Source organism: Schistocerca cancellata, chromosome 2 (genome assembly GCF_023864275.1).
Source record: "Schistocerca cancellata isolate TAMUIC-IGC-003103 chromosome 2, iqSchCanc2.1, whole genome shotgun sequence".
NCBI lineage: Eukaryota > Metazoa > Arthropoda > Insecta > Orthoptera > Acrididae > Schistocerca > Schistocerca cancellata.
In genome coordinates, this window is record NC_064627.1 from 577,392,224 (window position 1) to 577,408,794 (window position 16,571).

Here is a 16,571-nt window from a genome sequence, read left to right on the forward strand (position 1 = left end):
CCCACCTAATGATGACGACGATGATGATGATGACAACGGCAGTACTGAACCTGGTGCTCCATCATCTGCTTCAAACCTAGTTCTTTAAACAGGGTGTATACGTGGATAAGGAAAAAAATAATAATAATAATTCCCAGATTTCCAGGTTAAAAATTCTCTTTCTCCCGGGTGAAAACACAGTTTTTTCATGTTAAGTGATAGTGTATTTTCCCCTAGAACTGTAAAACTTATCAATCCTTTGAATGGTTATGGTTTTATACATGGGCGTAGAACTTCACAGCACTTTAGAAAACGACACTCAGGGAAAAAGACATGTTTTGGAAAGATTTTTGATGTGCTACAACATGTACCCTGCGTATTTTCGTATTACAAAAGTATATATTAGAATTCCACCAAACACCATGTTACTTTCCAAATCATTGAAATCTAGATTTCGAACCGCTTTTGTAAGCCAGTCATAGCTCATGTCACGTAATCCCGCCAGCCGATGGCAGCAGATATTCAGAGTACAGGACACGTGATTTGTCAGCCAACAGCAACATCACTGTTAAGTAGCATGAACACACAAACAGGGAAAGTTAATAGTTTAAATTAACATACATAGTGTTGCTACAAGAAAAGCAAAACTTTCACATATAATATTTGTCTCTAAGGTTAATAAGCTGCAAGATATAATGGATCTGGGAGATGTGTTATTTTCTACTGGGTTTGTCGATACCAAATCTAATGATGGAGGTTGTAAATGTTTTCTTATGTTTTTGTCAGAATTTTTTTTTGTGAATTGTAATTTGTCTTATTTTATGCTAATTTGCTTATATGTTCGAGAGTGACAGCATACTGATTCATATTAGTAGATGTGATGAATAATATCAAAGAGACTGGTTACAAGTGGAAGCGTGTGTGTTGTGTGAAATGTCTTTGACGCTGGAGTCGTCTTTGACCATAGTCAGTTGGCAGTGAACACTCGGTGTGTGATGGTGGAACAATGTACATGTCCCCGTTATAATAATTTGCAAGTGACCAAGAAGGAAGCACATTCGGAAAAATGGTATTTGAAGCACTAAAAATGATGCAAATGCATTGAACCAGGACATTTCTGCAGCCGACGAAACAGCATTATGGAATCATACTTTCACTAGACGACTGAAGCAAACACAAAAAAGTCAAATATCATCTTATAAACATCCACAGAACAGTGAGTACCGTCACGAAATATGCTAAATTCAAGTATATAAAAATAGTGAGCCTATTTCAAAGAGAAGCTAGGCTTTCGCATATAATGTTGATCTTTTTTGCGTGTTACACGCAAATGTGCCAGTAAAATTTTTAATGATGGCTGATCTTCAGGGTTTCAAATGGCTAGTCATCAAAGAGTTGATTTTTAAATGAGAGTCAAATGCTCTGTGATTTAAGAAATTCATGGTACATTCTCTCACATAATTCAACTTACATAAAAGGAAAGTTACTTTGAAAGTAACGCTTTTCAAAGCACCATTCGCAATATTTTCCTGCGACCTGTTAAAAACAGTTCGTTTCAGCAGTTGCCAGAGCGCAGATCAGAGGTGTCATTGTGCTTGCGCAGCTACCATGATGTAGTTAGCCCGCATGTACATACGTGTAAAACATTAAAAGACCATACATTATGTGATGAAAGAAACAAGACATCAGAGGATACTCCAAGGGCATTGGAATTTCGTGAACCATACTAAAATACGCAATTCAGATTAAAGTGTACATTTGTATGTCCACATTCCCAATGAAGTAGGCCTCAACCTGATATTATGCTTTTCAGTGTTGTTTTTGGGATGTAAGTTTTCTTGGAGCACCAGTACTGAATTATATAATGTTTGGTTCTTTATTATGGCATAATGCCATTCATGCTAAAAGATGAAAATATGCACTTGGAATGCAGCGAACAGTTCAAACTAGCCAGTACCGTGGATTTAAACATTTAGTTTCAAATACACTGACTGCCTCTGTGGAAAAGGTTAATAAAAGTCAAATTTCTTTGGCAAACAGAAAAAAATAGCTTCATTGTTCTGGCGATTAATGCTTGACTGTCAGAAAGGTGGAAATAAAATAAAATCCGAAACTAATAAAATATTTCAGCCTTCCATAATTATGTGAAAGTATTTTAATTCCCTTGATAGCTCCCGGCCACAGATATCTGTTTTGTTTTCATTTGACATGAGAGTAAATGAAGGGGAAAAACAGCAAAATCACTAAACGTGAACGCGGGTCACATGGAGAATACCCACTATAACTCAGACTGCTCTGCACATCAGTCCCAGATCTACGATATTTGCGAACCGGGTCAATACTAAAAAGAATCCAATTTTCAAATATATGTTCATCTTGTAGCGCACATCTTTCTGAAAAGTCTGAACCATAAAACGTGTGTTCAAGGAAATGTAAGACATGTTACGAAGGTTGGAAGTTAAATAGTGGCAACTATTTATTCACAACCGATGCAAAAAGAGTTACATGTTTGCACCTGTTACTGTCCTTCAAAGTAGTCACCAGCACTGTGTAGAAAGCATTGCTAGCGATGTGGAAGGTGTAGTACACCGTTAGCAGAGCCTGTTCTGTTGATGGTGCAAATGGAGCCGTCTACTGCCTGTCGACTCGCTGGAACAGTTCTGAAGTGAATGCCACAAAGTGGTTCCTTCATCTTTGGAATCAAATCAAAGTGACAAGAAATTAAGTCCAGGGAGTGTGGTGAATGGTACAGTACTTCCGAGTCCAATCGACTGTACAGAGCAGCCACAGCTTGCGCTGTATGCGCCCACACATTGTCGAGCAAAATGATGAGTGGGTTGCGCAAAAGTGTTGCCGCTTCTTTCGCAAAGCTGGTCGCAGGTGATGCTCCAAAGACAAACAGTAATACTGTGCATTGACAGATTATGCCTTTCACATCGCTCCCAATGGGTTCTACACAACGTTGGTGACTACTTTGAAGGACAGTAACAGGTGCAAGCATGTAACTCTTTTGCATCGGTTGTGAATAAACAGTTGCCACTATTTAAGCTCCAACCGTAGTATTATGTCTTATGTGTGCCAAAGTGCAGTGCAACGTCTCTTCATACAACATTCTTCTGTCGCACGTCACTGTATTTCGCTCTGTGAAATTAAAATGTGTATATTTTGTAATGGATGCCATCAAACTATATTCAGGGCAGTGGAAATTGCAATGTCCTGTGGTGCCTCTCCTGCTCCCCCCCCCTTTTTTTTAACATCTCGCAATTAATAGCGTATGGGATTATTTGTAATCGGGAGAACAAGAACTCTTCAGAAAATTTGCACTCTTTATTTCCTATTAGCTAATAACTTGCTGTTTTGTGTGACATAACCAATAAAGACAAGAGACAAGCAAGAAGGTACATATTTCTTCAATCCTTAGCTCCTAGCATCTTTTTCTCTCTAATCTTGCTACAGCTTTACATGGCATGCTTTCCTTTCTGTTAAAGAATCTATTACCTCATCAAAGTTCATCAAATGTTTTGCTATATGAAAAATCGAACTGTCGTTATCTGACACTGAAAACGTTGTTAATACAAATAATACCCAAGACTGATGTGGTTTCTTGATCTGATTACGTCTATTTTGTCACTGTCTGCTAGATAAAACAAAATAGGCCTTTCTAATATTGCAGCAATTTTGTAACACACACCAAATAAATGAAACTGTTTTGGCACAAATAGTCATTTTTATAACACTACAGAATATAATTCATGAAGTACCAATATCAAATGCCTATTAGGCCTACTACAAGCAAAAAGCTTTATGTTAGGAAATAGTTTCACATTTCATTCATACGCACCAGTTTCTCAAGTATGAGATCGACAAGTAGTATTACAAATTTTTTATATAAACTTGGAATCGACTTATTCTTCCATAATTTGTGTGATGTCCCTGTTTCTTTTCCTTTCTCATTCTAACAAACAATCTTGTCATCAACAATTTTGTAGATACTCCTGCCATTGTCAAAATTTGTTTGCTAATTAACTTCACTAACCCTGCCAGAATCAACGGTTTAGTTATCCCATGATTATTCTCTGGTTATGCGTTTTTACATGTTCATACAACAAGTTTTCGCATTACTTCCAGAATAGAACATAAGTGGCTGCTAGCTAGCCAGGGACTGTACAACTGGGCCTTACTAGTGTAGGGATCTGGCCAAATATTTTCTGTAAAAATTTCATTTTCTTGGATACACCGAGAAGATAATACGTAATCTTTATCACCTGTTATTCCTGTTAGTCGTTTATTTCCATTCTGGTGGTCTCAATCTATGGATTTCACTAGTAATTATAACAACGCTGATCATTTGCTAACCCAATCAACCAAATAATCTGACAGTGATTGGCATTCATCCGTTCGGCTTTACTCCACTCAGCTCGTATAGCCCCGTCGCCTTTTGTCTGCAGAAAGTTTATTTCTAGATGCGACGAGGATTCACCTAACAGAGACATCACATATACTTTGCACGCATTCAAATACCAATTTATGACTGATTCAGAAAACAACTTGAAATGTGTTTAAAAATGTTCAAAAGCCAACAGGGATGCGTTTCAAAATAATATGAATAATCGATAGACCAACGCGCACTGGATGCTTGGCGCTTTGTGAAACAAGGTTTTTTTCCTCAAGTATATGAATTTTTCCGGTAGCATCTAGCTGCTTGTTGCAACTGCTTGCACAGCCAACAGCCACATTCCTGTAGCCAGAAGCGGGAGAATCTACTACTCAAACGCGACTTAACTGCGCATGCGCACGGGCCCGCTCGTAACTGCTAAAACGACTAATGTAAACAGTTGTGACTTCATGCTCATGGGAGGCAATCTGTTGTTATGAAGCATTGCATAGTCTTCCTAAAGCCTCTGACACATTTTGCTGTTGGCAAACACTTGTGTGAGCACTGTGTGTCGTTGTTGTATATGGCGCATTTCCTTTGAAATTTAAGTTATTTTTGTTTTTTTATCTAGTTTATGTTTTATTGTTGAAGTATTGTTCTGCACTAGCAGGATACAGTAATGTCCTTTGTTAGAGTATCGGTTCTTACCAGTCAAAATTACAAAAATTTAACTCAAAACTAAAAGAATGAAAAATTCCCAAAATTCTAAAAAATTTCCGGGTTTTTACTCGTTTTCTGCCGGATGAAAAAATTCCCGGGTTTTTCCCGGATCTCCAGGTTGTCCCGGGTTGTATACACCCTGTTAAAAGACCCTTATTTTGTGTTTAAAAATGAGTGTACAAAAATTCATAAAATAACACAGTGTGAACTTAATGACCTAGTGAGAGATCTGGTATTACCAAAAGGAAAAGCTGAACTGTTGGCATCAAGATTACAAAACAGTGGAATTGTCTTGATAAGACAGTAATGTGACTGAATTCTGTAACTGCACATGCCATTCCTACCATTTTTCTAAAACGAAAATAACTTTGTATTTTGTAGTGGGACTAATGGCAGCTATGCGCATTGACTATAATAGTTATCAGTGAGGCTAAGTATGTGCTACTGCATAATGGCATCATTATTCTTATTGGGTATGCACCTTACATGGAGGGGGAAAAAAAAAATCATACGATAACATAAAACAATTGTTATTGCGATTGAACTATGCCAAGTTTAATTGGTAGATTTCAAGGAATTTTATAGTCATAGGCATATTACTTAGGATACAACATGGCACCTCCAAATGCTGTTGCTTCCTGTGCCTCTGGGATAACTGTGCCAAAGTATTTCATTATAAAAACTTCAATCACTTGAAGCAGGCTCTCACAATGTTACACTGGCAAATCTAAGAACTTTATCCTCCCTGTTCTTCATATAAAATTGGGCCTAATGAAAAACTTCATTAAGACCATGGACAAAACTGGGGAAACATTTCTCTATTTTCAAGAGAAATTTCCACATCTTAGCGAGACAAAAATAAAAGAGGGGTTTTTCATGCGACCCGAGATATGGAAACTGTACACAGATAAGCATTTCAACACCATCCAGACAGGCAGTGAAAAGTTAGCTTGGGATCCCTTTGTTCAAGTGTCAGAAAACTTTCTAGGAAATAAGAGGGCAGAAAATTATAAGAATCTTGAAGAATATGCATTGCTACAAAAGACTGGGTTGCAACATGTCTTTAAATTTATATTTCAGGTTCTTTCCTGGACTTCTTTCCTGGCAACTGTGGTACTGTAACCAATTATCACGAAGCAAATTTTGGACTTGGAGATAAGATAGCAGGGAAAGTGGAGTGCATCAATGTTAGCCAATTACTGCTGGACGCTAATCAGGGAATCACAAGCAGAAAATTGCAAATGCCAGGCAAAACGATTGTGCTTTCAACGACCTCCTTCTGAGGGATAACACCAAGGTAAATACATGCATATGCTTATTTAGGAAATAATGTAAAGCTATCATAACTTAAAAATTAAAGCTAATCTTGCATTTTCACTAACATTTTTGTTATCAGCACACCTTCAACATAAAGATTGGCTGCTTTCATGACAGTTTCAGATAAAAAGTAAATTTTTTTGGCTATTGTAATCAGTCTTGCCATGGTCAAGGGAGTGTGCGTTTGGGTTTCTGTGTGGTTGTGTATGTGAATGTGAGTACTATTGCTAGAGAGAGAGGTACTGCTTGAAAGCTAGAATGAATTCTGTTATGTGTTACTGTGCTCCACACATTGATCTACTGCATGTGAGCAATTACCTTTCCCTTACTTTACATTGTTATAAACTTAAGATGATTGAGGAAAACTTGTTGAGATTTAGCCGATTTGTTTTGTACTTTTACTGTGTACTTTTAAGTATGGTGGAATCATTGCAACTAATCTGACACATGCATCATCACTCTCGTTAAACTTCCTAAGCAACCAAAGAACAGAAACTGTCTTATAAAATGTGTACTAAAGATTAAATCATTTAAGGATGTAGAGAAAAATATCAGTTCTCCCGGTTTAATACAAATTCTTGTTTCACTTTCAATGCTGCAGCAAAACTGTACTATGGTTAGATAGTTTATTGTTTGACTGTAGTCAGACAGCTGGGCTCACGTCAGATAACTTAATTCCATATGGACAAACATAATAGATCTGTGCATCAATGGAAACTCTAGGTAGGAATATCAACAACGCAGGAACAGTCAGGTTACTACTTACTGTAAAGAAGACATGTCAAGTCGCACACAGACACAAGTGTGTGTATGTGTCTTAATTGTGCCTGTCTGCAATGTGGCATGTCTTCTTTATGGTAAGTACACATCTGTAAATCATTTACAATTTGTGGTAATGCTAGATGTACAATGTAAAATATTCGGAATTTCTCCAGATTTAAATTTTCTGCCACTGCATGAATGAAGAAAACTGAAGCTTCGTTCATTAGATACATAACCAAGATAATATTAACTAATGATTTTTCTTACTGTTTAGATGAGTATTACAATGCAGTACTTCTTTCAATGTCAGATCTGTTTACCAGAATAGTGGAGGCACTGTCGAAATGCAATAACAATAGCACATAGTTTAACAGACTGTAAGAACAAAAACGGATCCTTCTCAAACATTAAATAGGTGGATGTAAAGGAGAGAAGGTAAAGTTGCCATAACCAATATGCCTAAAGTTAAAAAGCAATATGATTTTGTCTCATTTGTCGGCCTCATCACGGTAAAACATGTATTAAAAATTAACACAACCTAAGTTATAAGAATAGCCACAATATAACTTCATTTTATTTATGTTTTTTTATTCTGGTGCATTTGGCTCTATTTTGATTATCAAAAATAGAAGTTACTCCTGCCATTATAAGTGGAACATCGTGAGAAAAGGAATAGCACATGGAAATTACAAAATAAATTTATACCATTTACATTCTTCACAGAACACACACAACTATTGAAATATTACTACCATATTAACAGTGTTAAAGTATACAACATTCATGTCTAAAATTACCTCTCTGATAGTAAGCGTATGGGACATCATTTGAATATTAACTTGAGACTGACTCGTTGGCAAGTTCTCACTGGAACGTGACCTCACAAGTTGGCGGGAACTGCTCTGAACAGATTTACTTTTCAAAATCATTTCTGTCTTCAAAAATACTTTTGATATATATGCTGAACTAAGCCCTCTAACACCAAATGCTGTCCTTAACATTTTTGCAGGAGTCACCTATGTAAGACAAACAGAAAAAGCTGTGATTAAAATAAAAGTACTTTTTTCACACATATTCTTTTATATAACATCATCTATACGTGAAACTAACTAAATCATACTATAATATGAGAAGCCATAGATGGCACTTGCATGTGTAAGTGCTGACTATATGAATTGACCCTATTTAAACGCTGAATGTGAAGAAATAATTTCGCAGAATTAACTATGCCACCATTTACGACAGAGAATACGTTCATTTAATGAATCATGCTGGTAAAAATCTAGTTACTGTAGAATATGTAACTTCCTGTTCTAATTTGCGGGTTGATCATGATGGCAGTATAAAACAATAGAAGCAAGAACATTCCAGTAAATATGGGTCTGTCAACGAGACATTTGTGATATTACAAGCCATTACTGAAGTGTTGTCCTAGTTGGCACAAATGTATTTGAAATGTAAACTTTTCGCTAAGTCCGGATCCAAGGGAACTAAAATTTCACCCATGATTGGGGAATGAGATACATGCACCATGGGGCACAAGCAGATTTTGCTGCTGATATAAGACAATATCTAATGTGCCAATATACTTCTTTATGGACAAGCGCTTTTTCAGTTTGACGATAAGCTGTGAAAGGACTGTGATCCGGTGAATGACATCGTAAATGGAATTTTCTCTTTCAAGAATGGAACAGTATGTAAGACAACACACTACTGAAACCCTGCTTTTTGTTGTTCTTTTTATATGTGACTTGGGCTCGAACACAGGGGAGATGGGAAACTAACAGAGATGTGATAACGTAAAAGCTAGTGTCACAAAGCCACGTGGTTAACAGATGGTTCCAATATTTCTGCCCTGATCAAAAATGTAATGGAACTGCACTGATTCAAACAACAATAAACTTATAAAAATATTTATTTGAATTGTTGTAAAATTGTTCTATTGTGAAAATACTTGCAGTTACGTTAAAGTTATATATTGTAACTGCAAGGAAAATCACTCTTCACTTATTTGTTGGAAGACATCATTTTACTTGTGCATAGGCTGCAGTTTTGTTTAGAAATAATCAGTTTACTTAGCAATTAGGTTACTTTGCCCCTGGGGCATTATGAAACTACATCGCCGTAAAAAGTTATGTACATAGAATGGTATACTTAAGCAATGAGACACTTGTCATTATCATAGTACTTCCACCTTTGTGGCACTGAAATCAGCCTTTGTGGCACTGAAATCAGCCTATTTTTCCATAAAAAGGTAAAACAAACTGAGGATTCACTGTCACCCCCCCCCTCCCCACCCGCCTTTCTTTGTTTTAAATATCTTTTCTGAGGATGGTTGTTTCTCAATGCACCTTTATCATGTTCCACTATTCTTATCCATTCTTTGAGCGTGTTCTATTTCTTCCATTTTTACTTCCACAGGTCACTGATTAAATTCTTCTCTTTCATCAATAGCTACTCTCAAAGTCGAAATTATACTTGTGTACTAAATGCTGTAAAATAAAATGTGTGACTCCTAAGTGCATTTCCAACTTTTTGCGGCGTAATGAATATTCTATTAAATTTCGGACATGCAGCCATACAAATAAAATTTCTTCCACTGATATTTCGGCAGCATATTGTCTGGCCATCCTCAGAGTGTGGCGCAAGACTGACGACAAGGTACCAAGCGCGGCCTTATATGCTCCACTGTGGCAGTATGCGCCTGCGAGTCCAGATGCTAATCGGCAGCAAAGACATACGCTTACACATGCGCCGCCTGTGGTGAAGGCGTACAGACATTCGATTTGCTTATCGATGAATGTTCAGCAGTGATCACACCATGATGACTTCTCTGCAGGTTAGTTACCGCAAGAGTTGGATTCCACACTTTGTTCAAATTAAAACCGTTATCTCTATTTATTAACTTATCAGCTAATTCAATCTCAAGGAAGCTATAGAGATTAGATTAGCTAAAAATTTAATAAATAGAGATAATGGTTTTAATTTGGTCAAAGCATGGAATCCAGCTCTTAGGATAATTAAACTGCAGGAAGTCATCATGGTGTCATCTCCATTGAACATTCATTGATAAGCAAATCAAATGTCTGTACGCCTTCGCCACAGGCAGCACTTGTGTAAGTGTATCTCTTTGCTGCTGACCGGCGCCTGTGACTCGCAGGTGCACACTGCCCCGGTGGAGCATATAAGGCTGCTCTTGGCACCTTGTTGTCAGTCTTGTGAGTCGCTCTGAGGATGGCTGGATGATATGCGGTTGAAGTATCAGTGGAAGAAATTTTATTTGCACAGCTGCACACCCAAAATTAAATGGTTTGATTCCTATCACTGTTACAATGAATTACTTAGTTTTGAACACAGGATGTTCAGAATTCCTGTTACAGGCTTAAAGGAGTTGTATAGAGGAATGAATAGGTAATATTCTGAATTGGAATCTATGTTCAGGAACATACAGTTTCTGTGCTACAAGCATGTGAAAACATGCTGGTAATGTGACCACTTTTAGGAGTAACTGATTAGGCGATTCAGTACATCGCTTGTTTTATAATTCCACTCATTAATAGCCAAAGAAATTGCTTATGTACTTGTTGATGGGTTCTCTTCAATGTGATGCAGTATGGCCTCTTATAATTCAAGTGTACAGCATCTCCTTGGAGCAATACAATCGTGCCTGCTGGCTGTGAAGGTACCCTTTCTTCAAGCCGTAGTGAAACTGTGGCGAAAAGTGTACGCAATGGAGGTGAATGTTGTGGAGAATGATATTGATAAAGGTAATGAGCAGCTCTCCCATTACCGCAAGCTTCGCCATTCAGAAGGATCATTTCGGTGTATTCTGGAAATGTGTACTGTACACTGTAACACTCACAGACGCCTCAATGAGGCTCAAACTAGGTCAGAGAGGGAGGATAGATGTCAACCAACACCAGCCAATCTGATGTGAACGACCCCCTCCCTCCGCCACGCCAACCGCGACCACCCAGCGAACAGGTTTTCAAACAGCTGCAGCACACAGAAACAGTATGTTTCCAGACTTGGGTTCCTTTTCAAAATATTATGTACTCACTCCCCTCTTTAAGTCCTAGAAGGTTGTAATCAGAATTTCCAAATACCTTATATTTCACTTTTAATGCTATACTCCGAAAGAAAGCAACTGTCAATCCAACAAGTTATTTAAGGGACAGTTCAACTGAGGAATGAACACTTGCTTTCCTTGATCTTTTAACTTAAAGACATTTTGCTCGTCAAATACTACCTCTTATCAGAAATTTACTACTGAAAGATGATGATCAAAAGGAAAGCAAAGAATCCTTTAGATACAAGAAAAATTACTGTACCGGTATGTGCTTGCAGAAATTCATAAATGCTGTTTCAATTCCATGCTTTAGTATCTGATTCATCCACTCAGAGTTTTGAGGAGCAGAGTATTTGTAGAAAAGCAGCAGAAGAGCCATTGCCACACGGTACAGCACTTTAATACCTTCATTTAAGAAACAATCCATTACACGCACCTAAAATTAAATAAAAAAAAAAGTACATAGATAAATGGAAGATAATGAGTTTACAGCCTGATAACTATTGCAAGAGTGTTTGAGAGTAATATTTTTAATTGCAGTTTCTAATTCAATAATGACATTTAGTTCAATAAAGAGCATTAAACAATTAATCAAGTTACCAAGTGGTTGAATGGAATCCCCTGCAGTATCCACCACAACCAATTTGAATATATGCGTTCAGACTGTGCATCAGGGCAGTGTCGAGCAAGATGAACAGCAGCACCTTTCTGTCAAGCACGAAATATGTATTACTTGTGTTATTAGTGCCAGTATTGTTACAACTAGAAAAGAACACACTATAAAAGCAATTATTTCAAAATATGATAAAGTGCACATGACAACTACTCCAGTTACTTACTGAAACCATGAAGTGTATGAAAAGCATCTTACACAGACCAAATTTTGATATTATATAACAGCAAACACAAAATCACTTGTAACAGGTATTCAAGTATACAGTCCTTTAACAGAAAAATTATTTTACGGCTAAGGACTCCCCCCCCCCCCCCCAAAGATATTCAGGAAATTATCATCTTTGATCTTTATGAATACCAATGCTTACTAACTTTCATTAGTTGTTATCATGCTGTCAGATCTCAGGGAATGGTGTGGAGGTACACTGTCTACTGCAGTCAAGATCAATTAAGCGTACAGCAGAGCATATACAGGGCGTACCAAAAAGAATCATCCAATTTAAAGAAATCATAACTATTATGTTATTTGAGATATGTGCATTAACAACGTACTGTTGGAAAGAGTAAACTCTCGAGTTTTGCATAGTTCCCGCTAGTTAGCAGCAATCTGTGTCTGCTTCAATTCTAGTAAAAATGGTGTTGGGACAACAGAAAGTGTTTTCTGTTCTACATTTTGCAAAGTGCAGGTCACTAATAACAGTTCAGCGTGACTTTCATACTAGGTATGGTGTGAATCCTCATACAGCACAGAGCATTAGCGATGGTATGAGCAATTTCAAGAAACAGGTTGTTTGTGTGAAGGCAAATTGCCAGTCCATCCCAGAGAGTGTGACACAGATGTCGAACGCATCTACCATATTTTCACAAAGAGTCCGCAGAAATCTGTTTGCCGTGCAGCTCGACAGCTCAACATGCCCCTGACATCTGTCTGACGTGTGTTGCATCAGCGTTTACACAAGACCATACAAAATTCAACTACTGCGAGCTCTTTGTGAGGGTACAAACAACCATGTGTGGCGTTATGTAATTCCGTTCTTGGCAATATGGAGGATGACAGTTTTCTTCCACGCTTACTGTTTAGTGATGAAGCAACATTCCACTTAAATGGAAAGGTGAACTGTCATAATGTGAGAATCACATGTGTGACATTAGAACTACTTAAACCTAACTAACCTAAGGACATCACACACATCCATGCCCGAGGCAGGATTCGAACCTACGACCGTAGCGGTCACGCGGTTCCAGACTGTAGCGCCTAGAAACGCACGGCCACTCCGGCCAGCAGGAACTACTAGTAAGGTTCATCCCCACCAACTTTTGGAGTATCAGTTGCCTCATCTATTAATCAACTTGGAGAAAAAGTCTAAAATTGTGATGAATATAGTGACATACTGATGAAGAACACAAAATCTGTGTCATACTTGTAACTTCAGTTGACTATCCTGAGAGAAATGTTAGCTGTATGTGACTCTGTATAAGCATATTTTTGCATATGTAATGGACACACTGTGTCCAACCAAAACTGAAGATTTAGAAATGCCTGTCACATAACCCAAACTGTAAAACTGTTCTTGTTATAACATGAATTAATACCTCTTAACAGGACTCATGATAGTTGAGATACCTACAGCATAACGACTTTTTAATTCCTTTAAGTAACACCTAGTGGTGTTCTTTAAGCAAAACCTTTCATTTAAATGTCTTTCCTATAACAGGACCATCTGTTATGAGATTCTATGATTGACTATACAAAAACTGCATGATACATTGTGAAGCATGATACAGAGCTCAGCCACTGCCTCATATATCAAGACACGCAATAGCTTACAGTAGAACTACAGCTATTATTTGTAAATGTGGTTGCAAGTAACACATACAATGTATTATTTCTCAGCAGACTTTAATCCAGCAGGTTATCTTCCTATTGGCAGGCACTATATTATGTAAAGAGAAAAGATTAAGACAACTAACTCTGTATGGTCCTATTTTAAACAGTCAAATACTTGTAAGTTTTACAAGTTACATTACCATGCAACATGAAAGAATGACAAGGCTAACTTGGGTTATGTGACAGGCATTTCCAAATCTTCAGTTTTGGTTCGACACAGTGTGTCCATTACATGTGCAAAAATATGCTTATACAGAGTCACATACAGCTAACATTTCTTTCAGGATAGTCAACTGAAGTTACAAATATGACACAGATTTTGTATTCTTCATCAGTATGTCACTATATTCATCACGGTTTTTTAGACTTTTCCTGAAAGTTAATTAATAGATGAGGCAACTGATACTCCAAAAATCAGTGGGGATGAACTTTTCAACAACAAGTTCCTGCTGTGATTGATTTTCTCTGCAATGACAACTGATGTGTCTACAATTACTGTTACTGCACTTCGGTTCACACATAATCATCAGACACCTCTCTTCAGAGCCATCTACAAGAACCATTTCTATATTATCACATTCAGTCCCACAACTTTGTTGAAACTGCGCTAAGCTCAACATCAATGGGTTAATCCTTTTTCTGAACCTTTCCACCCACCGTGACCATTCCTGAAACCAAAAATTCTTGGTTTTATTGATCACTGCTTTCCAAAAATGTTTACCAAAATTACTCAAAGGTAAGTTTATTAGGAGCATTATAATAACATTCTTATAAGAAAATCATTCCAATCTCTATCTCTCTCTCTCTCTCTCTCTCTCTCTCACTCTCTCTCTCTCTCTCACACACACACACACACAAACAGTTTAGTTGATTCTGTCTCTCTGCGAACCCATGAAATAAATCATTAAATAATGCTACTACAGCTCAACTCAACGGCTGGAGGGAGGAATGACAACAGGTTTCGGCATAACCATTTGCAGTTTCCTGTTGCTTGTACCTTACTTCCCGCCGAGGTTAATTCCGTTGGCGATCAATCACGTTCCTCTACAGTGAGAAACTTCCTTGTAGGTAGAGAGCATCTCGTTGGGGTATTATTTACTGCCTCATTTGTGGCCTTATTTCCCTGATTTTGTATGTGCCAGAGTACTAAGCTGTACAGTATCTCCTACCTCTTTTCCTGTAGCGGAATGTATGTGAAGAAAATGCTGGATGGTCCGTCCTTTCTTGACGAAATGCTGCACTGGTGAACGGGTGAATGGCAGTGTCCAATGGACACAATATTTTCAAAAATGACTTCTTGGTGACCAGTGAGGTGCTGTTCTCTCTTGCCCCCTCCCTCTGATCTGATGTTCTACCACCATTCTTCCTACTGACACACTGCTCTGTTCTTGTGCCAGATACGTGGGCTGGCAGCACTTCTGCTGTCTCTCCACTTGCCCTTGAAGTCAGTTTTTTGTTTAATCAGACTAATTCCAGGTTTCTAGGCCTTACTAAGGATGTAGCCATTATAAAAAAAATGATTGGTGTTTCTCTTCCTTGAATCTTGACAGAGTCTTTAATGACAAATGCCCAGAAGTTAGACACCTGTGTCAAAACCTCTGTGTTGTTATAACCCATTCCATGTACTTCCAACAGGCAATGCTCCACAACTGCTAACTTATTTGGCTGCTTCACTTTGGTTTGGTGCTCTCAGCAATGATCTTTGACAATATGCACTGGCTGACCTATATTCGTATTGCCACACTGGCAGAATGTCTTATGTACCCCGGATTTCCGTAATCCGTTGTCATTTTTGATACTACAAAGCAGTGCCTGTGTTTTAGCTGGTGGATGGAAGTCCATCTACACTTGGTTTTTCCAGGTAATATGTCCTACCTTTGCAGATAATGGGCTGCAAAAAGGAATAAATGCAGTGGCAGCATCTTCCTTAAGTCTCTCTTCTGTTTCTGCTTGTTGTACAGTGGATATAAGATGTAGGAGACTCTGAATTTGCTACCCCCTGCAACTGATCTTGCGGAATACCATCCTCAGATGTTCAAGTTCTTGGTTCATGCTTACATTTTCAGAGAGAGTGTGAACCCTATGTACCAATGCTTCGAGCACGCCATTTCTCTGGACCTGGTGGTGGCGGCAGGTGTCTGCTTGCGAGTATAAGTCAGTGTGCTTACTCTTCCGGTGCAAGCAGTGGCTCGACGTGCTGTCCGCACTTCTTTATACCATCACATACAGAAAGATGAAAGAACATGTATCAGACATACAACCTTCAGGTGCTCCATGTAAGACTGTCACCAACCTCAGGACCAAGCCAACTGTATGAGGATGGGATTTTGGTTCTTAAGAAAGAACTCAATTTTGCACCCACTCCTAAATCCACTCCTATCACAGGCTTAATCAAGGCAGTGGAACAACAGGCAGCTGCAGCACTTCCACCTGAACACGTATGTCATGAAACCTGTCATGCTCTCACACAAACAAGAACTATTAAAAAGAACATCTCTAGCAGGTACACGAGGGGGAGGAGGAGGTGATTAGTGTTTAAAGTCCCATCAACAACGAGGTCAGATTAAGGAAAGAGGGGGAAGGAAATCAGTCTTGCCCTATCAAAGGAACCATCCCGGCATTTGCCTAAAGTGATTAAGGGAAACACAGAAAACCTAAACCACAATGGCCAGACGAATGTGAGTCCAGTGCACTAACCACCTCACTCGGTCTAGATGGTAGAAGGCACCATACGGAATCTAAGAGAACATCCAAATATGGCTGTGTTACCAGTAGATAAATGCAAC

The 16,571-nt window shown here is 38.2% G+C and overlaps 1 protein-coding gene across 5 annotated transcripts in view; it reads right to left on the reverse strand.

The window, feature by feature from the left end:
* The window catches only part of LOC126162182 (GTPase-activating protein skywalker), a 310,386-nt gene that overhangs the window by 51,586 nt on the left and 242,229 nt on the right, over nucleotides 1-16,571 (reverse strand). For all 5 annotated transcript variants that reach the window (XM_049918508.1, XM_049918507.1, XM_049918506.1 and 2 more), the window contains exons 6-8: nucleotides 11,823-11,930; nucleotides 11,485-11,658; nucleotides 7,951-8,169 (exon numbers count right to left, since the gene is read on the reverse strand). In XM_049918508.1, coding sequence (XP_049774465.1) covers nucleotides 7,951-8,169; nucleotides 11,485-11,658; nucleotides 11,823-11,930 — 501 coding nt within the window. The remainder of the gene's footprint in view (nucleotides 1-7,950; nucleotides 8,170-11,484; nucleotides 11,659-11,822; nucleotides 11,931-16,571) is intronic.